This window comes from Triturus cristatus, chromosome 2_1 (assembly GCF_964204655.1).
Source record: "Triturus cristatus chromosome 2_1, aTriCri1.1, whole genome shotgun sequence".
In the NCBI taxonomy this organism is placed as follows: Eukaryota; Metazoa; Chordata; class Amphibia; order Caudata; family Salamandridae; genus Triturus; species Triturus cristatus.
The window spans coordinates 220,267,563-220,292,386 of NC_140581.1; the positions used below are offsets into that span (position 1 = coordinate 220,267,563).

At 44.2% G+C, this 24,824-nt stretch overlaps 1 protein-coding gene across 4 annotated transcripts in view; it reads left to right on the plus strand.

Moving 5' to 3' along the window:
* WDR7 (WD repeat domain 7) overlaps positions 1-24,824 on the plus strand; it is a 1,596,127-nt gene that overhangs the window by 1,241,807 nt on the left and 329,496 nt on the right. For all 4 annotated transcript variants that reach the window (XM_085630124.1, XM_085630134.1, XM_085630121.1 and 1 more), the window contains 2 exons: positions 460-609; positions 12,994-13,076. In XM_085630124.1, the coding sequence (XP_085486250.1) occupies positions 460-609; positions 12,994-13,076 (233 nt within the window). The remainder of the gene's footprint in view (positions 1-459; positions 610-12,993; positions 13,077-24,824) is intronic.

Consider the following 24,824-nt stretch of genomic DNA (forward strand, 5'->3'; position numbering starts at 1 on the left):
TTGCCATTCCCGAGGGCCCATTAGAAGTTGTCCTGGTCAATGATGAACCTGTGAAAATGTTATTTTATTCTGGGGCAAAGATTACACTCATTCTGGAACCTTTTATGAGCAGTGCCAAGTCGGAAAGGTGGGGCTTTTTAAGCCTGATTTCAAATCAAAAGGTTATGGGGGAGCCCATTGACTTGTTGGGTTACTTCTAAGGCCAACAAAACGAATTTCAGCACAAAAATGGAGGTAAGTAGGCAAAACGTTTGGGGGAAGATCACCCTAAGGCTGATGGGTCTAACACATACGTAAGGTAAAGAATGTATTATAGGGATTTCTTGAAGAAATCTGTTGCATAAATGCGTATGCATAATTCATGTTTTGTCGGTTAAATGAATGTTAAAAGAGAAACTTTAGCACATATTCAATGGTTATTCATAAATTTTGGACTGTTATTTTTTTTCTTTCTTTTAGGTACATAGGCATACAGCTCTTGCTGCAAACACACAATCTCAACAGAATATTCACACCAGCACCTTGGCTCGAGCGAAAGGAGAAATTTTAAGGGTCATAGAAATACTAATTGAAAAAATGCCCTCAGACGTTGTTGACCTTCTTGTGGAGGTATGTAGCATACGTGATTTTCATTTTATTTTGTCACGAGAAAGATTGTGATCATTTCTCAAATTTCTTAAGATTTGACTGCTATTACCCACAAGCTGAGTTATTACAACACAGTGCTTAATTAGAACTGATGGTTGCAGAAGGGGCACTCATTTTCTGGCACAGGCACTTACTGTTATTCATTAGCCTTTTATCCAGAGCAATAGAGAGAAAAATACAAAAGGGGAAAAGAAGAGGAAGAGAACGACTGAATAACAGTGACAAAGGTAGAAAGCAGGGATAAAAAATAACCTGCAAGAGTGAGATAAAGGGGCAGGGAATATCTGGCGGTGGAGGAAAGAGGCATGAGTTGGAAGCCAGACTACTCAGCCTTGGCATTCAGCACCCCCGAAATTCATATTGCAGGTCGCGGGGTTCTGAGCAAAATTGGGGCTCTAGCATTTTTAGTTTTACAAATTAAACACTACATCAGAGGACTGAAGAACACTAAGTAGTAGTTAGCCTTAAAGCTACTATTCAGGGAAACCCATTTTCAAGGAAGATGGTCAGATTCTAGGGTGTTATAAAAAGTCATTAACCTTTACAATTGGTTGCATAATTTGGATCCTATATTGTCAAGATTTTGCAGCTGCTGATAGGCACCGAGCTTACAACATTTTCTTGAAAAATATGCCTGTTGCTTCCTGTTCAATTTGCACTTTAATTGCATTGGCGCCACTTAAAAAAGGCCTAGTTACAGGTTACTCTGGACCAGAAGTGAGGCCATGCCCGGAAAGCCCTCTGGTACCAGTGTATTGTTTGATAACCTTACTTTAGAGCTTTAAATCTACCATTCAGGGATATGATGAGGTGGATCAAGGAGGTAGGCGATCACAGGCAGGATTATGCACTGTCTCTCAGAATAAGATAATTTGGAGAGCGGCTATTGGCATTTTAGTAACGTAAGCCTGCTCATTCCATACAGTTTTATTATGTTAATAAACATGGCCTATGTAGCAAACCAAGCATTGCTCCTAAGTTGACTTGAGCCCCAAGAAAATTAGTCAGGCCAAGCATGCTTATTCAGTGGCCAAGTCTGTCGCCTGCTAGCCATGGCATGAAACATTTAGTTCATCAAGGTGGTCCACAAGCAGTCAACCAAGGAAAACAGGCAAGTGTTGCAAAAGAGTCAGTGGCAAGTGTCTGGACTCTCTCACACACTTCACAAACCCATAATTTATGTGAGAAATCCTGGCAAAACATATATATCTCAGCAAACCCTACATACTCTCCTTCCCTCTGCATTGGCCTCAATTGGTGCTTTCACACAATTTAACATTCAATCATTGTTGCCAGACCACGATGTAAAATGTTCTCTTTTGGTTACTGGCCTATTCAAATTCACCTTATTTTTTGTTTCTGTTGGAGTCTTGGCAAAGTCTGGCTCCACCTCATTTTTCATCTGCATGGTTTTCTTTGACCAACCTATTTTGTTTATTGCGTTACACAAACATATAAGGTCTCCTTTGCTCCCCTCCCCACCCCTTTTGAAGGCTGTTTGTGTCAGATGTTGTCAATCAGCTTTTTATCTCAAAATGTCTGTATCTCCTCCTCCTCCTACTCTTCCTCCTCCTCTTCTTCTTCTCTCAAAAGGCAAAACATAGTTTGCACTGACATGGCAGCGTAAATAAATGTAGCCCAATAGCAAAATGTTTAGAGCACCCATCTGCACTAGATGCACATTGATAGATGTGTATAGTAGATGTAATAATGCTTTTGTTACCACAGTAGAAAGATAAAATTCCCTTTAATCACAGTAGAGTGAGATTGAAAAACACTGTCTCATAGTATGTAACCTCTTGCATCCTTTCTTTGGTTGAACACCTTATTTAAAAAAACATAGACATGAAAAAATGCTACGTCATGAACCTTATATACCATTGTGTAAAGTGTAATTTGCTGTTTGTTGCTGTTATTGAGGAAAGGATGGGATATCATGACCCACATGATGCTTCTACTCTCTTGAGTCATTGCCCGTCCTGTCACTCACCAATGGTAATAAACATCATATTATCCTCTAGGCATCTGCATATATGCCAGAAGGCACGTTTGCAGAGTGGTAGGATGAGAGGACATGGCCTCCAACCACCTCTCAGCAATCCAGCTGTGTGGGACTTAATGGAAGTAAGAGGAGGGCTTTCTGGCCCCCAATGAGCCTTAGGAGGGAAGGGGACTTAATCCCCAACAAGTAGTGCACCAGAAGGCGTGTTTGCAGAGTGGTGGAAAAAGGGGCATGGTCTCCGAAGACCTCCCAGCAATCTCACTGTGTGGGACTTACTGGAGCTAACAGGAGGTCTTTTTGCCCCCAAGGACTCAGCATCTAAGGTCACTCATCCCCCAACCAATAGTGCGCTAGGAGGCACGTTTGCAGAGTGGTGAAGAAAGGGGGCGGGGCAACTTACTGTTTTTTAATATTTATTTGGGAAGGGGGACTGCAGGACCCAATCCCCCTTGGCCAGGCCTATTTTAAATAGGGGAGAGGGCCCCCCTCCCAGGCAAATTTTGGCCCCGAGGGCACCATCCCCAAGGCTTGACCCTTATCAAACTTCTCGCTTGCTGAAAGTGAAGCAGCGTTTGCTATGGCTTGGCTGGAGCAGTGATGCTCCCGCCAAGCCATAGCAAACAACTGTGTCCCGGGCCTGGACATCCCCGGACATAGCAGGAGCTGGCCCTAATGAGTGGCAGTCTCCAGGGCCATCTATGACTCCAGGAGGGGGTCCGCGTGGCCCCCCTCCAATCTTTAATTAAACCCCGGGAGGTGAGGGAGCCGGTGGGCCGCAACGGACCCCCTCCATTAGATTATTTGAGCCCCGGGGAGGTGGCAGTCGCCAGGGCTGCGGGGGTGGGGGCAGCTTCTCACTCTTCCATAATTAATTGCTACAAGGAGGTCCCCAGGGCAGCAGGCAAGGCCATACCTACCTCCCCAGCATTGTTTAAGAAAGAAGCCATGGGGAGGTGCTGGTCCCGAGGCGTTAGTAAGCCCCAGGAGGGGGGACCCATGCGCCCCCTCCTATATTTGCATAATGCCTTCGAGACCTGACCTGTCCAGGGGCCAATAATGAACGAAGTACGGAGCCCATGCTTGTTTTTTTTTTCGGATCCCAACAAAATGCTTTTTGGGCACTACGGTGTCCCAGTGGGCCCCCCCCCCCCCCCCTAAGAGGCATAGGCTACGAGGGTATAACTACCATGCCCTCTTTTCTTTTTTTCGTCTTATCTTTTTTTTAAAAACTTTTTTTGTGGGACTCGACAAGTCACAAGATGGCTGTCAGCACTTCCTGGTTGAAGTGTTGGCAGCCAATCAAATTTAAGTAGGATATGGGACTCCCACATATATATATCATTTAAACTTACATATCTCTAAAACTGCTGAACTGGTTTACACCAAATCATAAAAACAGGCTTTCTGAACCAACATCTAGCTTTCTGCCAAATTTGGTGAAATTCTGTTCAGCAGTTCAACCTGTAAACGTGTTCAAAAAATGAAAAATCCCAGAGACATAACATAGGGAAAAGCCCTTTTTTCTTGGCCCCCACTTGACAGATAACCTCACACAGTGGCTGAACCAAAAAGGAGTCTTTTTTTGAAAATGTTGTGAAGATTCTTGAAGCGGCGCCAAAGTTATTAGCAAAACAAAAATTACTTTTCCTATGGAAACTGGTCCTAACTATACCTTCGTTCTGGCTGTTGCCAGTAGGTTATATAGAGCTAGATATAACTATCTATATATCTGTAGCTATATATATATATTCACCATACGACTCCCACCTCAAACTCCGAACTCAGGGCGGGTGCGATCTCCCTTTAGTGAGGGTGGGACCTCACTCTTGCTACACAGCAACTCCGATACGATTTGGGGCACTCGCAGGCTCATTTCAGGCTTTATTTGTTAACAGCAGACGCGTTTCGGCGTTCATCGCCTTTTCAATGCTGTGAAGCTTGTCCATGGTACAAAGTATGAGATTGGACAATTATACTGTGTCCACTTCAGCCATTGGATAATACCGGGCCAATTGGAGGGCTCTGATGTTCCGTTCGGCCAATGTCCAATTGCTTTCATCGCCATTTCCATTGCCCATGTCCTTCGCCACGGCCGCCGGATTGATATGATATTTTCCCCGCAGGTGTCAGGGCCATCTATGACTCCAGGAGGGGGTCCACATGGCCCCCCTCCAATCTTTAATTAAACCCCGGGAGGTGAGGGAGCCGGTGGGCCGCAACAGACCCCCTGCATTAGATTATTTGAGCCCCAGGGAGGTGGCAGTCGCCAGGGCTGCGGGGGTGGGGGCAGCTTCTCACTCTTCCATAATTAATTCCTACAAGGAGGTCCCCAGGGCAGCAGGCAAGGCCATACCTACCTCCCCAGCATTGTTTAAGAAAGAAGCCATGGGGAGGTGCTGGTCCCGAGGCGTTAGTAAGCCCCAAGAGGGGGGACCTGACCCGTCCAGGGGCCAATAATGCTTTTTTTTTTTTTTTGTCCGGATCCCAACAAAATGCTTTTTGGGCACTGCGAGGTCCCTGTGGGTCCCCCCCTAAGAGGCATAGGCTACGAGGGTATAACTACCATGCCCTCTTTTCTTTTTTTTTGTCTTATCTTTTTTTTTTTAAACTATTTTTGTGGGACTCGACAAGTCCCAAGATGGCTGTCAGCACTTCCTGGTTGAAGTGTTGGCAGCCAATCAAATTTCAGTAGGATATGGGACTCCCACATATCTATATTATTTAAACTTAAATATCTCTGAAACTGCTGAACTGGTTTACACCAAATCATAAAAACAGGTTTTCTGAACCAACATCTATCCTTCTGCTAAATTTGGTGTAATTCCGTTCAGCAGTTCAACCTGTAGACGTGTTCAAAAAATGAAAAATCCCAGAGACATAACATGGGGAAAAATCGTTTTGGGACCCCCTTTTTTCTTGGCCCCCACTTGACAGATAACCTCACACAGTGGCTGAACCAAAAAGGAGTCTTTTTTTATTTTGAAAATTTTGTGAAGATTCTTGAAGCGGCGCCAAAGTTATTGGCAAAACAAAAATACCCTTTTCCTATGGAAACTGGTCCTAACTATACCTTCGTTCTGGCTATTGCCAGTAGAGGGGGGGGGGGGGGGGGGGGGGTGTGTGTGTGTGTGTGTGTGTGTGTGTGTGTGTGTGTGTGTGTGTGTGTGTGTGTGTGTGTGTGTGTGTATGTATGTATGTATGTATGTATGTATAACATCCAATCCTGGTTTCTCGTAATTAGAAACAGGCGCTGGCACCGTGGGATAAAGTTTCAAGGAAAATACTTTATTTCAGAACTGTGGCCTAGACGCGTTTCGGCGGACAGGTCCGCCTTGCTCACTGTGTCCGACCTTGTTCTCGTAAGTTATTTATACAATTAATTACACATGACACAAACCTAATGGTTGCTTAGAAACCGTGAAAGCAGTGATTGACACAAATGAAATACTAACGGAAAAGAAGTCTTTCTTCCGACTAGCATTATTTACAAAAGTGATAAGCAAAGCAGTGCTTTAGTAAAACAAAACAAAATGCCACCATCATAATTAATGACTTAGTGCCTACATGAGCAGAACAGATCAAATAATTAATGTCTTAATGATCGATATGAGTGAACATGTAACAGATCAAATGATATATATGATGCTACAAAGATAATAAATAAAATATAATATTAACATAGGAATGTGGTAAGTGGAGAATTTGTGGAGACCAAACAAAAAATTGAAATAAAAAACAGCAAGGTCAGATCTAATAGGATTGGTATCAGAATTTTGAAGAGGCAGTTGCTAATTTAAAGATGTACATGTAATGCTTCATCAGCATTGAGGCCATATGGAATCTTACAATCCAACAGGATTATATATCTTGACTCAAGTCTCCTGAGTGCCTGTTGTCTGTTGCCACCCCTGATGTTTTTCTTGACACTATCAACAACGAAATATGCCAGATCTTCTGCTTTGCCACCATGTACGTTGTTGATGTGACGGGCCACAGGGTATGCTGGATCGTTGTTGCTGATGGCCCTGAGGTGTTGTAAAATTCTGATATGTACGGGGTGAATGGTGCTACCCACATACAATTTGTTACAGGTACAACGTAGCACATATACTGCAAATTCCGTTTTGCATGTGTAGTACTCCCTAATCTCCAATGGGGTTTTACGTAAGGGAGTGGAGATTGATCTAGTGTTGACTCCATATTTACAAGCTTTGCATTTGAAGAATCCTTTTTGATATATATATATATATATATATATATATATATATATATATATATATATATATATATATATATATATATATATATATATATATATATATATATATATAAAATCTACTGGCGGTCGCCAGTTTATAGTTAGGACCGTGTTTCCATAGGAAATCTCAAAATTCTATTTTGAATAACTTTGGCGCCGGTTGACGAATCTTCGCGAAATTTTCAAAACTAATGGGGCGCTCCGCTCAGCTCCTACCCTGAAAGTCTCGGGGGGATTCGTCAAGCGGGGGCCGAGAAAAAAGGGGGGTCCCAAAACGCGTTTTCCCCATGCATTTTCCCATAGGACCTTTAGTCGAAGGTACAGCCCGAACGGCTGAACAGAATTACTTGAAATTTGGCAGAGAGGTAGTCCTCAGGTCAGGGATGTGCCTTTTGCATATATGGAGTCAATCTGTTCATTAGTTCCTGAGAAAATTGCATTTAAAAGCTCGTGCGCAAGCGTAATTCTGATTGGTTGTTACATGTCAGTCAACGTTCGAATCGGTCGAAATCAGGAAGTGTCGGCCACCATTTTGTTTGTTTTCAGTGCGAGAGTGGAAAAGGAAGGTGGCGAACGTAAAAAGGGAGCAGGGTAGAGAGTTCCTGACCCCCTAGCCTTTGTCAGGGGGTCCCTGAAGTACCCCGAAGGCAGAAAAAAACATTTACATTTTTTTTTTTTTAAATCGCGGGGGTGCGCGCACCGTGCGCGCACGGTGAAAAACCATAAAAAAAAATACGTCGTTTATTGAAAAATAAATATATAAAAAAAATAATAATACATAAATAACTTAGCATTTAAAAAACCATACAAATTCACTGAAAAAACCATAGGTTTCACACACGTTATAGTTAGGAATTAGCATTTAAAAAACCTTGCAAATTCACTTAAAAAACCATAAGTTTCACACATGTTATAGTTAGGTGTATATTTCACTCGTAAAAAACCAATGAAATTCCCCCGTTATAGATACTTCAGATAACTATAACTCGCGCGACCGCCACTCTATCACAAGGATGATGTCATCAGTGATGTCAAGAGTGATGCCACTGACCATGTCATGAGTGATGTAATATGTGACATCATGAGCAGAGGATTGCGGGCGCGCGAGTTATAGTTATCTGAAGTAACTATAACGGAAGAATTTCATTGGTTTTTTACGAGTGAAATATCCACCTAACTATAACATGTGTGAAACCTATGGTTTTTTAAGTGAATATATATATATATATATATATATATATATACATATATATACATATATATATATACATATATATACATATATATACATATATATCAAAACACAATCTGACAAACAGAGCTCCACAGCCTTTTGAGTCGGGCCGGTCCCAGGTGTGTCAGACACCTCATAAATCCCAACAAAGCACACGCTAAACATCAGCAGCGTGAAACCGGCCACACCAGCGTGCTTTTAAGATCTTTTATTCCAGGCAGAACAGCATATTCCAGACAGAACAGCATGACGCGTTTCGAGGTGAAATACCTCTTAATCATATGCATAGTTGAAAGGGTGGGATCGTCAGCTTATTTTAAACGTAGCTTAAACATTGAAAAAGGACCAATGTCCATTCATTTAAAGAGGCAGTCCAGTTTATCAATTTTCGATACATTATCTGTGGTTACTATGTCGAGTACTTCTCTTATTCTTTCACCACAATACAAGAAAGTTTCTTTTCAAATATTTCAGAGTTCACCGTAACTTAAGTACTTCTTGTATTTCCTTGTTTTCTTAACGGACTACACAGCCCACAATGCCTCCTAATTAATCTCCAATCTTTGAACTTGGCAAAACTTCCCAAATGTCACTGTTTGTCAAAAATGCTTCTAAAGCCTTTAATTGGTAGAGTACCTTGTTATGGCTGCATCCGATGACCGCAGTGACACTGTACAAATTCCACAACCACCTTAGTTTCAACCCGTTCTTCCTTGCCTTCATGGAGTAAAGTTCATCTGCACGACGTGCTTCAGCGAAATCCCTTTCGCAGACTCTGGCTGATTCAAGTGTTCACATCCTCGGTGAGGTGGGCCTCTCACAGGGGCCCTTCCATTCAACTTTCGTCCGTGACAAGTGTTTCAGCCGGCGGGCGCTCCTTTTATAAATCAAAACACAATCTGACAAACAGAGCTCCACAGCCTTTTGAGTCGGGGCCGGTCCCAGGTGTGTCAGACACCTCATAAATCCCAACAAAGCACACGCTAAACATCAGCAGCGTGAAACCGGCCACACCAGCGTGCTTTTAAGATCTTTTATTCCAGGCAGAACAGCATATTCCAGGCAGAACAGCATGACGCGTTTCGAGGTGAAATACCTCTTAATCATATGCATAGTTGAAAGGGTGGGATCGTCAGCTTATTTTAAACGTAGCTTAAACATTGAAAAAGGACCAATGTCCATTCATTTAAAGAGGCAGTCCAGTTTATCAATTTTCGATACATTATCTGTGGTTACGATGTCGAGTACTTCTCTTATTCTTGTTCTGCCTGGAATAAAAGATCTTAAAAGCACGCTGGTGTGGCCGGTTTCACGCTGCTGATGTTTAGCGTGTGCTTTGTTAGGATATATATATATATATTATCTACTGGCTGTCGCCAGTAGATAGTTATAGTTAGGATCGTGTTTCCATAGGAAATCCGCAACATTCTATTTTGAATAACTTTGGCGCCGATTGACGAATCCTCGCGAAATTTTCAAAATAGGTGGGGCGCTCCGCTCCGCTCCTTCCCTGAAAGTCTTGGGGGGATTCGTCAAGCGGGGTCTAAGAAAAAGGGGGGTCCGAAAACGCGTTTTCCCCATGCATTTTTCCATAGGACCTTTAGTCCAAGCTACAGCCCGAACGGCTGAACAGAATTACTTGAAATTTGGCAGAGAGGTAGTCCTCAGGTCAGGGATGTGCCTTTTGCATATATGGAGTCAATCTGTTCATTAAAAAGCTCGTGCGCAAGCGTAATTCTGATTGGTTGTTACATGTCAGTCAACGTTCGAATCGGTCGAAATCAGGAAGTGTCGGCCGCCATTTTGTTTGTTTTCAGTGCGAGAGTGGAAAAGGAAGGTGGCGAACGTAAAAAAGGAGCAGGGTAGAGAGTTCCTGACCCCCTAGCCTTTGTCAGGGGGTCCCTGAAGTACCCCGAAGGCAGAAAAAAACATTTACATTTTTTTTTTTTTTTAAATCGCGGGGGTGCGCGTAAATCTGATGTAATATCTGACGTCATCAGCAGAGGATTGCGGTCGCGTGAGTTATAGTTGCCTGCACTAAATATAACGGGGGAATTTCATTGGTTTTTTACGAGTGAAATGTCCAGCTAACTATAACATGTGTGAAACCTATGGTTTTTTAAGTGAATTATATATGTATATATATATATATATATATCCTCTGGTTCAGCTGCTGTGTTGAAAGTTTCGGGGTGATTCGTCAAGCGAAGGCCGAGAAATAAGGGGGTCCCAAATGTCCCCATGTTAAGTCTATGGGAATGTTTTTTGTAACTAGACTACAGCTCGAACTGCTGAACGAAATTACACCAAATTTGGCAGAAAGCTAGTTGTTGGCTGAGAAAGCGTGTTTTTTGTGATTTGGTGTAGAATCTGTTTAAAAGTTTTCCAATATCTAACTTAAAAATATAGAGCTATCTGGGGGCGCGAGTCCTTGCAGTGGACTCACAGATCCTTCTACAATTTGATTGGCTGCCAACACTTTAACCAGGAAGCGTTGACAGCCATCTTGCGACTCAGCTTGAAGCCGAGTCCCAGAAAAAAAGTAAAAAAATTAAGAAAAGGGAGCAGGGTAGGAATACCCTGACCCCCCAGATATGGTGGGGAGGTGGGTCCCCCCCGGGTGGGCCAGGTCCTGGGGGCACATGGACCCCCTCCTAGAGCTTCTCAAAGCCCCGGGGGCTGCCACCTCCCCGGGGCTATTTTAATTATTAATGCAGACGGGCTAAATGAGCCCGCCCACAGTCCTGGGGCCGCCACCTCCCCAGGGCTAATTTCATTAATGTGGGGGTGCCTCGCGGACCCCCATGCCCCGGGACCACCACCTCCCCGGAGCGAGTTATAATAATATGGAGGGCCTTGTGGACCCTCCCCCGCCCCGGGAACCGCCACCTCCCTGGGCATTTTTTTATTATGATTGCGGGCAGGAAGGCCCATGTGGACCACCAATTCCCCAGGGCACTTTTTAATCATGAATGCAGGCAAGCCCAGTGGGCCCGCCCACAGCCCTGGGACCGCCACCTCCCCGGGGCTAATTGTAAGTATGTGGGGGGTTCTCACGGACCCACCCCCGCCCCTTGGACTACCACCTCCCCGGGGCACACTGGTTTCTTGTTTTAAGTAATGCGGGGGAGGCCCTGAACCGCCACCTTCCCGAGGCACATACTCTATTTATAAAAATGCTGGGGAGGCCCTACGGCTTCCCTCATAACCCGTGGACCCCCACCTCCCCGGGGTCCAATACAATATTTAAGGGGGTCTTCCCTCTACATAAAATATATATTTTTAAAGGCCTGGCCTTGTGGGATTCCGACTCCGGAACCAAAATCAGCTTGGGGAGGAGGTCCCCCCTCTCCTTTAAAAGAAAAAAAAGATAAAGGTCTGGCCACAGGAAATGGGCTCCCCGGGGTTGAATCAGCCTCATGAGTGGGGGAGGGCACACAGGTCCCCCCTCCATTTAAAAAAAAAAAAAAAAAAATTAAAACGGTCAAGCCCTGGGGGATGGGGACCCCGAGGCCAAGAATGGCCGGAGAGGGGGGCCACGCGGCCGCCCTCCCTTTGAGTTATTAAAAAATAAATAAAGGCCAGACCCCAGGGGATGGGGTCTCCGGGGCTGAAATTGGCTACGGAGCCGGGCCGTGGGGCCAACTAGTAGTGGAAATGGCAGCAATGTCCTTGTAACAGAAAATGCTAGAATTTTGGGAGTAATTAAATTTTGGGCAAATACTCCCTTGCGTTTGCCCTGTCAGCTCACCTATTCAGAGAGTGGCTGGATTCCTGCAGCAGGAACGGCTTAAAATGTTTCACCCTGGCATCTCAACCTCATGAAAAGAATGCATTCAGTGCCTTTCTGCGGATTTCGATGTTATGCTGTGGCAGAACTATAATATGCAGCTGAAATATTAAGTGGAATTTACTTTGAAGTCAGCATCAGATAGTTGCAGACCACTAGTGTTGCAAACTGATACAGATTTTTGCAGCTACAGGAAACAAGACATGATAAACAGTCTGCACTAGAGCTCTGCGGATTGTGAATAGATTCTGCCCAGCATAAGTCCCTTTTAATTAATTGCTCATGACTATTTCTTTATGTCTCAAAAGTCATAAATATGGGGTTTTCACAACCTCAATTTTGAAATGTGTTGAAGCTCAAACTGGTTGTGGTGAGTTTACAAAGTCAGCCTTTCTTCCATTAGTGCCCTTCATCAAGCTATGAAAACATATCAAGTACCCCGGGTATTGTGTACTAGTTTCATAGCATCTTTCTGCTCCTGGCCCGCGTCTAGTTGAACAACCCTACGAAGATGGGCTAGAAAACAATCCCCCAAATGCATCACTGTAGGTTGACTTACAATCGCTTTTGTGAGGAACCCCGGAAGCACACATCCCAGGCATCCCCCAATAAAAAAAAAACACTGTGCTGATGGATGTGTGCTACAGAAATGCTAATAACATGATATAAGTACAGTAGGTCCATGTATCCACGCGAGACTAGCCGCCCATGATGTCTGTGTGTTTCCTTTCCAAAGCTGCTGGATAAAAGAGTCTGGTGTGTAGTAATACCTGCCAGTGGTATGGCGTTGATTGGGCATTGGGTGGTACTGGCTTTTCTTTCGTATCTAATTCGGATACTATTAGGAATGGAGAAGCTGCCTACCGCTTGCAAAAGCTCATTACTGCTTTTTAAGTCAAGAAACTGAGAAGGTATTTTATTTGTATGCTAAATTGTGGGTCATCCCAGTTTCTTAACATAGAAGAATTAAATAAACTGTTCATTGAAGTTTTCATGCTTGTGATTCAAAACAATATATAAATAAGTTGGAAAATGTCTAATATTTTGTATTTATTCATAAGGTAATGGACATCATTATGTACTGTTTAGAAGGCTCATTGGTCAAAAAGAAGGGACTGCAAGAATGTTTTCCATCTGTTTGCAGGTAAATCTCATTCAAGAAAGTACCTTTAAGAATAATGTTTACTATTCTGCATGGTGGTATATTAACAGCCTTGGCTGGAACTGTTAAAGAAGCCCCTGTTTATTTACGCATCTATGATTTTAAATTTAAAAATTTTTCAATGTGCCAGACCACTGAATTCAAAGAAATGTTTCTAAATGTTTGAAAACCTTACAATGGAGTGATGAAGGTAATTTCGCAGTGATAGGATACTTACTTTTCAGAGACATAGTGATGCCCATCAAACAGTCGTCATCATCATTTAGGGGTTTTGGAAAGCTCTAATATCCTGGCAGGGTATTAGAGCACTATGAAAAGATGCCCATAGCTGGTCAGTAATGTCTCAGTGATAGTAACCAGCTGCTCAGGTGTCTATCCAAAAGGTGAGTTTTTATTTTTCTTCTGACTGACACTTTCAATCCAGTCATTTTTCGTTAATTCAACAGTGCAAAGTGGAAGATTGCTCATCATCTCTAACTCTGCTGATGGATTATTTTAACCACAGATTCCTCACCTTTGAATACAAGAATAGATCTGGAAGCTTTGAGAGCAGTGCTCCTGTGCGCCACTAGGTAGCACCGTGTGGCTCCGCATTGACTCTTTCTGCCTGGAAGCCGCATATAAGCACCACCCCTGCCACCGACGTCAATTTCTTTCTTTCCACGCCTTCGAACGCAGACCTGCAGCTCTGCTCCCCACTTTTTTCTCATCAGTTTGACAAGATTTTTCCGTAAAACATTTTGATAAACCGGAGTTAAAAATGACAGGGTTCAAACCATGCTGTGACAGACCCGCACAAGTTTTGCTTTTACTGTGTGAGCTAGAAGCACAATGCCAACCCATGTGAGGAACACACCCTCATGAACCCAAAGGCTGTCTGGGACCATGAAGCGAAGCTATCAGTTGCTGAACATTAGGAGAAACTGAGCAAGTCCCATTTTCCCTCAAGGATGCGGATTCATTCTCATTCCGGGGCCAGCCTCGCGACAGGTTCCCCTTGCAACAGTAGAAGTCTTCTAGTAAGTCAAAGTCCAGATTGAAGTGCAGACACAAGACGGCCAAGCGGGACTCCTCCGCATCACCCCGTCTCTTGGTCCCACTCCTGATTTTCCATCAATTAGCTGATTCCACAGTTGGTACAGCTGCACCCTGAATTCTTTGAGTCATTGGTGATGCTGCTGCAGATCGAGGCCTTTAGGGAGGCCATGTTGTAAATCTTTGGCACTCTTATGGTTACGCCCTCTGGCGTGCCTTCAGGGCCCAAGGATCTGCAGGGGCTTTGAGTCAGGTTACCACAGGTGGATTTGTCATTGGCACGGTCTGTGCCTCTCAAACCCCCTTTTGGTTATGCACCAGGCTTCAGTGTGGACCTCCACTCCTGCGTCAAAATCTGTGCCAGTCCCTTCAGTGTTGACGTTGGCTGCGACAGTGCAGGTGGGGGACCCTTAACTGATACCTGTGTCAGTCTCCAAGCCAAACTTGTCTCAGCCCGTAATTACTCAGACAGACCCAGTTCCCATACAGTCAGATTCAGACAAAACACTCCGTCTACTGCTGAGCTGCCATCATGTGCTCCACCAGCTTTTTAGCCGAAACTCTGATCAGAATCTACCACACCTTGGAAATGGCCATGGAGATGATGGGCCTAACTTACCCCACATTATGATGAAATTCTATGTATGGGATAGATACTGGATTGATTATCCGCCCTGGACCATAAACGGAAGAAAGTGTTTTTTGTGCTGTAGTCGGATTTGTAGCTGAGGTTTTGGACTTATAATTCCCTTCCGTGGAAGTTAAAACTAAGGTACTCACAGCAGTGTTACAACCTCTACAGGCTTTCCCTGAGCCACTGTATGAAGCCCTTACTGCACATTAATGGGCACCTCAGCTAAATCTTGTTCACACCCATTGGTGAGCAGACAGAAATCCATAATCCACAGACCAGAGCCAGGCAAACACGATTTTAAGATTCAGTATCCCCCTGCAAGGTAATCTGGTAGTTCAGGTTTCTACCTGCAAGGTGAACCCCATTTCATTCCCTGCAACACCGAACAAAGAAAGAGCATTGAGGCATTCAGGAAACAAGTGTTTTTATCTGCCAGGCCAGCCTTGAGGTTGGTCAACTTCAGTTCTTTTCTTGGCCAATTTACCAACATCCTTTGGGACATGGTCAGTGAGATTTTCCTGGTAGTCCCTGATGAATTTCGGGCCTCCCTGGTTCAGATCATTCAAGATGCAGTGGAATACATTATTTGGTCTGACCTAGATGCGACCAATTGCTTTGGCTGGGCAATTGGCACTAGTGTTGTGCTCCATCGGCATGCTTGGATGACTTGGACTGGCTTTTTTGACAGCTCCCACCTGTTTGGTGAGAAGGCAGATTGTGCCCTGGAACACTTAAAGGAGAACCGGCCTGTGTCGCATTCTTTGGGTCTCTCGACCCCTGCCAGCTTTGAGGCTGCTCCAGACGTTTTGTGTATAGGCAGCTCAGGGCCCAACAGCTCCTGCAGAAAAAATCCCAATCCTTTCCTCAGTCAATGACGGAGATCAGGCTGACAACATACAGGTCAACCTGTGGTAGGCATGATCAAATATTTTCTCCTGGGGTAGCTTGCTATAACATCAGACTGATGGTTCCTTCAGACTGTTCAGCAGGGCTATGCCCTTTCCTTCGCTTTCCTTCCCTTCCGACCCACCTCATCTCAAGCCCACATCGAATCGGCTTTCAGGTGTGCACGTGTCCATCCTGTTGCAGGAGGTGCAAGCTCTACTGGCCAAGGGGGCCCTTGCGAAGGTACAAGACTGAGAAACAGGAACTGGTTATGTGCTATTTCCTTGTGCCAAAGAAGAACAGAGACCTGTGTCCTATTTGTAGGTCTTTGCCCTCTGAATGCCTTGCTGCAGAAGGACAGAGACCTGTGACAAATTCAAGATGCTCACACTGGCCCGGGTTCTGTCTGTCCTGGATCCAGGTGACTGGATGGTTGCCCTGTGCCCGTCCTGCAGTCCCACAGAAGCTACCTGCAGTTCAAGGTAGGTAAGGAACATTTTCCATTTGCTGCGCTCCCCTTCAGCCTCCCTAGAGCCCCTCAGGTGTTCACAAAAGTATTGGTGATGCTTGCAGTACACCTTTGAAGGTTAGGGAAACCTGTTTTCCTCTACATCGATAATGGGCTGTTGAAGGTGGTCTCGCCACATTAACTCATTGCCTACCTCCAGACGATGGCAAACTTCCTGACATCTTTGGTGCTAATGATGTTTCAGCCCCAGTTCTGGGTCTCAGTGAGAGTGGCTTTGAGACTTCTTGGCCTCCTGGACCTGATTTTTGTAGTGACAGACCACACAGTCAGTGGCTGTGTCACAACACATAGTCTTAATGCCAGCAAGAACAAATCTCAGAAAGTGGGTGATTGGGGCTCTGTACTGGCTGGATTAGCAATCCTGTGCCACATGGCACTACTCATCAATAGCACCTCAGTTACACAGCACACTCAGGTGAACCATGAACTGTATCATGCCCCTGGCACTCCAGTTTCAGCCAGTCAGATAAATATGGTGCCACTTTTATATTAAAAGCTCTTCCAGCTCACCACCGTGTCCCAGCATATCACTCGGCCTCCCCTCAGGGAAAGTTGCTTCCTCTTTTTCAGTGGATGTTTGCCTTTTGCACTTTTAAACTTTTATTCTTCTCTCCACAAGGAAAATATTTCTCCACTTCCCAAAAACAGCCAACAAGCATGCTTCATCAGAATAGAGCTGCTGCAGCAATGCAGATTATGCTGGTTTGAAAAGCAGTAGTTTATTTAGGTCAGAGGTCCACGTGAAGGCTATTGGTCATGTCTTATAATTGAAACAATGCGTTTGGGAAACAGGTGACAAGGCGCTGCAGACTATCAAAGCAGACATCGATGCAGCTAGGTCATTGTGCTTTCTTCAACACCCTCAATGGTGGCTATAGATGCCAATCCAGAGAGTTTACTTTAACAAAGGCAGACATTTTCACTTCTACAGACAGCACAAATTTGGTTTGTACCTTTATCACTTGTCTAAACATCCAAGGGAATTCTTCCCAGTGTAGAAGTGGTTGCTAATCCCCTAGCCTGCAGCATGAATCCAAGCTAACCTGACTCCAGCTTACTCTCTGCCTCTCATCTAGCCCTGCTAGTGAAGCAATATCTTCCTAGCTTCCAGGAAATAACTACATACAGCTGGTGCACAGCCTTATCCAATGTTTGGCACACTGTATATATAGTTTGTGGACAAACCCCATGAATTGGCCACTGAATTAGAGAGGCCTTTGCACCAGGTTATCACGAGAGGTCCGGCCAAACTGCAGCAGCATCCATTGTTATGCTGAGAGTCGATACAGAGAGTGGAGGAGCTGAGCACCGCTGATGTGTGTTTTCCTTCCGAGGGGATACTTTCTACCAGCTGAAGTCTGTTAACCACAGCTTATCCCCTGTGAACATGTATTCAGTGTGTTGAGTCCCAAGAAACTCTGCAGGCAAGTTAGCTACTCCATGCTCTCATAGCACATAGAAGTAGTCTTTAGGGTGTAATGCTGCTAGAAACATTCTAATCATGTTACACTATTCGTATTATTCGTGTTGCTAGCAGCCTTCATTAGTTCTCTTAATTATATTCTGTGTGGTTATTACTCGTGTACTAAACAACAGGATGAGACTGTTGAGACAATCACCTTTAAACGTACATTGTGTCTTTTTCTAGTGCAGTGCTTGAGTGTACTATTCTAATGAACTAAATTGGGTCTGAATTACCACTGCATCCCTGATCCCTTTACGGGACTGTCAGTAACCCAGGAAGCCAGGACACCACAGCAGTAGGTATGCTCTGTGGTGTTGTGTTGGGCTGCAATAACCTGGACTTCCCTGCTCAAGCGATGATGCACTGAACTAAGTCCAGGCACCCGTGGGTGGGAAATCCAAACCTTGTAGACTTAGGCCAGAGCCCTAGTATACGTAACAAATCATAGTCTGCAAAGGCAACACAGCCGCGAACTATTGCAGTTGGAAAGCAAGGCTCTACAAGATCTCATTGTCATTTGAAGATCAATGTCTTTGGCTCTCATATGCTATGTGGACATTTAAGGATAGATCGTATTTGAACAGATGCTCTCACCAGACAGGAGTTGTCCAATCACGAGTGGGAGCTGAATGAAGGTCAACTGGCTATGGTATTCAAGCACTGGGAACCCCGCAGTGGGACCTTCCTGCAACCAATCACAGCAGGGAGTGTTGAATAATTACCAACAAATGGAGATGCATATGGTCTCATGGGGAGGCCTTTTTGATAAACTTGTTCAGCCAGTGTATAGTTGCACTGGTTTATAAGCTTTGACTACTGATAATACCCAGCTTGATGAAAGAGAATAATTCAGCATATTATTCTATGAAAGACATCAATGCTGGAGGACTGTAGCTACAGGTAAATACATTTTACTTAGTCTCTGCACTTTATTCTCAACTTTTCTCTTCTTAATTTTTTTTAATTATCTTTAGACTGCTCCTATAGGCCTTGATTCTTTGTGTGGATTGTCAAATCTTCACCCACATTTCAATCATTTTTTATTTATATTGTTTTCATATATAACATTTGCATAATGTTAAACAAGAGCACATATAGAATATAAATACAATAACCCAATTGTACATCAATCATTTGTAACATAAATGATATATGGGATCATTAGCAAAAATACATAGGTAGTAGTGTTCCCTCACAGGGAAATATCTGCACATTCACAGAGCACAATATAGTCTGTCACCATTCAGCGTGAAAAGTCAAACAAATGTTTGCTTTGTTGCAGCAACCGGGTGCTAGATCAGCCCCAAACACCTACTACCTAAAGGTGTTGTCAGCACAAACAAATGTGCAACCAACTATACACAAAAACTGAAGCTCTTTCAGCACACCAGTGAATCAAATATTTATCCATTAACAGTAATGGTCAAGTATGTGAGATCCTTAGGTATGTATCACTATACTGAGAACGAGAAAGGTACAACAATATTAATCAGCAAACAGGGATCCAGAAAGATTATTCGTGCTGTCTAGCATTCTTTATTCATATTATGACAAAATTTAAAATTCCCAGCACACGATTAGCCGACACGTGTTTCGTCTTTGCTCAGACTTTTTCAAGGCTGGAATAACAAACACAGTAAATACACAGTATACGATAAAATGGAGTCATACAAACAATATGAAAAAGTATACACACATAACAATGTTGTGATGCAAATACAATAGTAAACCTACAATAGTACTACATGAGAAGATAAACACACATGACAAAAGAGGAACATTAGTGTTACCATCATTTCAAAAAACAAGGTAAAACGTAAATATATATGTGATAACAAGAACCCAAAGCACCAGAAATGTAAAGTCAAAAAACAGGAGAGAAAAGAGAAAATCCGTGAAACCCCGTTAAGGTAATAGCAAGATTACGGATTAGTGTCAATAAAAACTACCCCAAAAAATTATGAGCATCCCCATAACGAGTGCATGAATCCGATATACAAAAAAGATAAACCCACCATAAATGTAGGATTCGATAAACTGGGATTAAAGAGGCAAAGTCCGTTCTTGCGCTAAAATAAGTAGACAAGAACCTAAATCTGGATATCATATAAACGGCTCAGTTCTGAGAAATGAAACACAAACAACAATTGTAACGACAAGTGGTATATCTTCACGTCCTTAATCAAACAATGTTGGTGGTTTTAATATATACGCCCCAATAGTCATAACAGTTTACATCGGTGGAGGTCAGGGCTGTGGCCTGTTGCCAACAGCATACTATAGACAACAAAGAATATAAATTGCTATCATTATACTCTTAAACACGCACCAAATCGTGTGTGGGTACAATCTATGTTGATACAACCTGGGTATCCCTTGAGACCCACAGCAAGATTATCCAAAATACCCTAGCAAGCAGCAACGTGTCTCACCTGCATATTAGTAAGTCAGACCTGTATTTCCAATGTTTGATATTGGATATCCAATAAGCCTTGTGCCCATAATCATATCGGTACGGTGCCCCACAAGCCATCGTAATGTTCAACCAATAGTCTGAAATATGGTGCTGCTCAGATCCACTATTACGTAACCCCCAATCTAAGAAGCTATTCATTTATTATTGCTTAAAAACAGGCTATGTTTGAACACTCACCAAAGTACCCCAAAAAAATGAAAAGGATCTTGACATCGTCACAGAAAATCCACTGTGTTCCAGAGCTGAATATAGGCAATTATTTGGCCTGAAAATATAACGGAATACAAATGCATAGCCAATGAGTAAACTAGCTTTATCTCCATGTCCAAAATGGAGACCAGTTATAATAACCCTGGCATACTCACCAATGAAAGAGGTCACTGTCCTACTGAAGAAACCCAAGGCGGACCCGAGCAAACTCAAAAACATCCGGCCCATCTCCCTGCTTCCGTTCCCAGCTAAGGTCATCGAGAAGATAGTCAACATCCAGCTCACCCGCTACCTTGAAGACCGCAGCATCCTGGACCCCTCCCAGTCAGAATTCCGCAGCAACCACAGCACCGAGACCGCCCTCATCGCCGCCACAGACGACATCAGGATCCTACTGGACAACGGCGAGACGGCGGCCCTCATCCTTCTGGACCTCTCCGCCGCCTTCGACACCGTCTGCCACCGCACACTACGCACACGACTCCACGACGCAGGGATCCGCGACAAGGCCCTGGACTGGACCGCCTCCTTCCTCTCTGGCAGAACCCAGAGAGTCCGCCTCCCCCCGTTCCGATCCGAAGCCTCAGAGATCATCTGCGGCGTCCCGCAGCGATCCTCCCGCAGCCCGACGCTATTCAACATCTACATGGCGCCCCTCACACGCATCGCCGGACATCACAACCTCAACATAATCTCCTATGCTGACGACACGCAACTGATCCTCTCCCTCACCAAGGACCCCCTCACCGCCAAATCCAACCTCCACCAGGGAATGAAGGCCGTCGCCGAATGGATGGAGGATAGCCGCCTTAAGCTGAACACAGACAAGACGGAGATCCCCATCCTCGGGCCCAACCCTTCAGCATGGGACGACTCCTGGTGGTCCGCATCGCTGGGGACACCCCCCGCACCCACCAACCACGCACGCAACCTGGGAGTCATCCTCGACTCTAAACTCACCATGACCAAACAAGTCAACGCTGTCTCCTCCACCTGCTTCAACACCCTCCGCATGCTCCGCAAGATCTACAGATGGATCCCGACAGACACAAGGAAAACAGTCACCCAGGCCCTAGTCAGCAGAAGACTCGACTACGGAAACGCCCTCTACGCCGGAGCCCCGACCAAGCTCATCAACAGACTGCAAAGAATCCAGAATGCCTCTGCACGCCTGATCCTTGACGTTCCGCGCCGCGACCACATCACCCCCCACCTGAGGATCCTGCACTGGCTCCCTGTCGACAAAAGAATCTCCATCAAGCTCCTGATCCATGCACACAAGGCACTCCGCAAGACCGGCCCAGCCTACCTCAACAGTCGACTCTCCTTCTATGTACCCAACAGGAAACTCCGCTCCGCAGACCTCTCCCTGGCTACCGTCCCACGCATCCGTAGAACCACAGCCGGAGGCAGATCCTTCTCCCACCGCGCTGCCAAGACCTGCAACACCCTCCCCCTCATCCTACGACAAACCGAAGACCTTCTAACCTTCAGGAGACAATTCAAGACCTGGCAGTTCGACCAGTAGCAACAGCACCCCCCCTCGCCCTCCCTCAGCGCCTTGGAACCCTTACGGGTATGTAGTGCGCTCTACAAATTATTTGATTGATTTATTGATTGATTGACTGTAGTGCCTCTATAGATATCTAACACAATCTGTTGCTGTAAAAACACACTGTACTGCACATCAGAGTATCCAAATAGCACGATAATTAAACTCGTTGCCGGACCCTCATTCGAGCGCCTCCAAAATACAAGCAGCACCTAAAACCAGAAGCCACAACATGTAAAAACTTGCTAGTATCGGCATCCTGCTAGAGTATTCGCCACCCAATTTGGAAATAACACTCACCTCAAAACACCTAAATCGTCCCCATATGTCCTCGTGCCAACCGCTACATTGAAGTGCAGTGAAAAGATTCGTAACAGTAATCTTGGCGACTTGGAAATGGTAACTTTTTCTTCCCGCGCACCCAATGGCACAACCCTGATAAGTTGCAACCTAGAGCCGCAATTGATAATAATAAGCTGTAATCATAACGTTACCAGATACCATTTAAACGGAGCTTACCCCCAAACCTCCCCCAGCGCAACACTCGCCTCCAAAGCTATAGTATAACGGCCGGTACGTATATCTCCGCAATCACGAAGAAAATGAATGGCACGGCAAACCGCTATTTAAGCGTCAGCCACTCCGATATATGGGATCATAAGGCTCTCCCTTGACCACAGACATAAAGTGAACACGATTTAAAATGTAACGCTGGATTGTCTCTTCCAACGATTACTGATCCATCGCTAGGTTACATGGAAGCCGCAGCCAAGCATTCCCAATGTCCTTCATTACATAGCAGTCCATGTGAAAAGATTCAGTTGGACCTCTAATTACTATCCATCACCATGTTCTTTACTTGATCCTCTGTTTGTTCTAACATCTAGCCAATCAGATACATACATTTCTACATAAGTAAGATTCAATAAAAATAAAAAGTCCCAACATTTAAACCATCTTGGATTGACCTGCTGTAAGGTTTTGTTTATTCAGGGGTCAGCCAGTTCTTTCTCTACACCTGCCATTGTGGCATTCTCTGCCTTTTGCCTTCTTAAAAAGCCATTTCTACCAGGCACACTGTTTTTGTACGACAGTAGTGGGATTTGGCCTTGCTGCACCGCATTGAGCTAAAGTTCATCATGAATCAATCATTCAGCTTAGGGTTGAAATCAAAGTCTCGCAGGCCGTAACCCTTCCTTACACCCTCCTTTCCTTGCGCTTCTTCCCAATTCTTTCTTGCACTGTAGATTCCATGTATGCATGATATCGTCCCTAGCTGTTCTGCTTTGTCAGGAGTGAGGGGGTAGTCAGTCAAGCCACAGTGCCTTTTATCAAAAATGGCTTGCCAGCTTTAAAGGTCCAAACGTTCACATGTAGAGCGTGTCCTTTACAAATATGCCATCTCCGACTGCAAACTCCTCCATTGATGTAGCCAGCGAGAGTCTGCGTCCCGTACTAGGCACATTCCAGTCCAACCTCCAGTTATCTTAGCTCTTGGAGAACTCAAAAAGGGAGATGTGCTAATGTTCCAGGCAGCAGGGGCCATGCTGGTGCTCACCAAGCATTGTGCCCTCTTTTCAAGACCTTTAAGATGAGACCTACATTGTAAATAGCTCAAATTATTACCTTTATAGTTGTGGCTGACAATGTAACAGCCACTATTTGTACTGCAATTCAAATCTTAAACAACACTAGTCCACTAAATAACTCTATAAGAACATGAATACATTTGACCTTTCTGACTGATTGTGGGCATTGCTTAAGATCATAGTGCTACCCTCCCATTGATAACGTGTGGGCAGAATATTAAATGTAACTGAACTGATTCCACGTTGCCAGCTGTCCTTTGGTACTTTGCTGCCTGTGTGCTGTAATCAGCCTAAGCTTCAAAGGACAGCTCTCGCTAAGCCTTTTTGTGAGCTCACTGTGACATTAGGTGGATTTACAGAGGCTCATATAGCCTCTGAATCTAAATCTCTCCTCTTACAACACTTGGTACATTTGAAAGCTATTATCTGTATAAGTTTTCCTTCCTCTGCTAAACAGAAGCTTAAAGTAAGCTGCGGGGGCTTAAAACAGTTATGCTATTTCTTTATAGTTTCCCTTTCTGTTTCTTAAAGCATTGTAACTAAGCCATTATGGTTATGAAGAAAGCAACGGGAAGTAAAGTATTAGGAGCCATACAGTGAATTTACAAACGTAATAATGTATTCAATGTATAACTTAGAAATCTGCTTTTTTTGGAAACACAATTTGTGCTTGCCAAATTTGTTCATATATTTCAGTATTTGAATGCCTTAAAAATACTTTCCCACAACATGTGTCCTACAGGGAAGCACTTTTCCCCTAATGCATGTTTTCCGTTGAGAAGCTAGTGAGAATCTTTGCAAGTGGTTAGGGTTACATGCTTATCTTAAATGTTCTCTTTCTGAAACTAAGGCATGGGCAGTCCGATTCATGTCCTAAATTAATGTCTTGTAAGTTCATATGGTTGTGGTAAATTGTGTGGGTAAGTGCGTTTTAAGTTGACATGCAATCGGTTTTTCAAGGACCTTGCCCAGGAATGAAAGATGGGGGGGTGGCAATAATTTGTAAAGTCATCACAATGTAGGGTTTCTTCAACAAAGGAAGTATTTGAATGATTAGTAGTAGGACAGATGCAAAGGTTTACGTAATTTAAGTGGATGCTGACGATGTTAGGGTGCAGGGAGGCAGTGGCTTGGTGTAATGAATTTATGTTGGACAAGGATAGTAGTTTGTGACTTGATGGATAGAGCAGTGCCATCGGGGAGATCCTGAAGTAGAGTGAGTAGTTTGATGGATGATGTGGAGAGGTCTGTATTGTTGGACGTGTTTTCTATTTTTTTATTAACAAAGTTTATAATACTAGTGACTTTCTCACTTGAATGGACATGTGGTGAGATGGGAATAGGGTTCCACAATA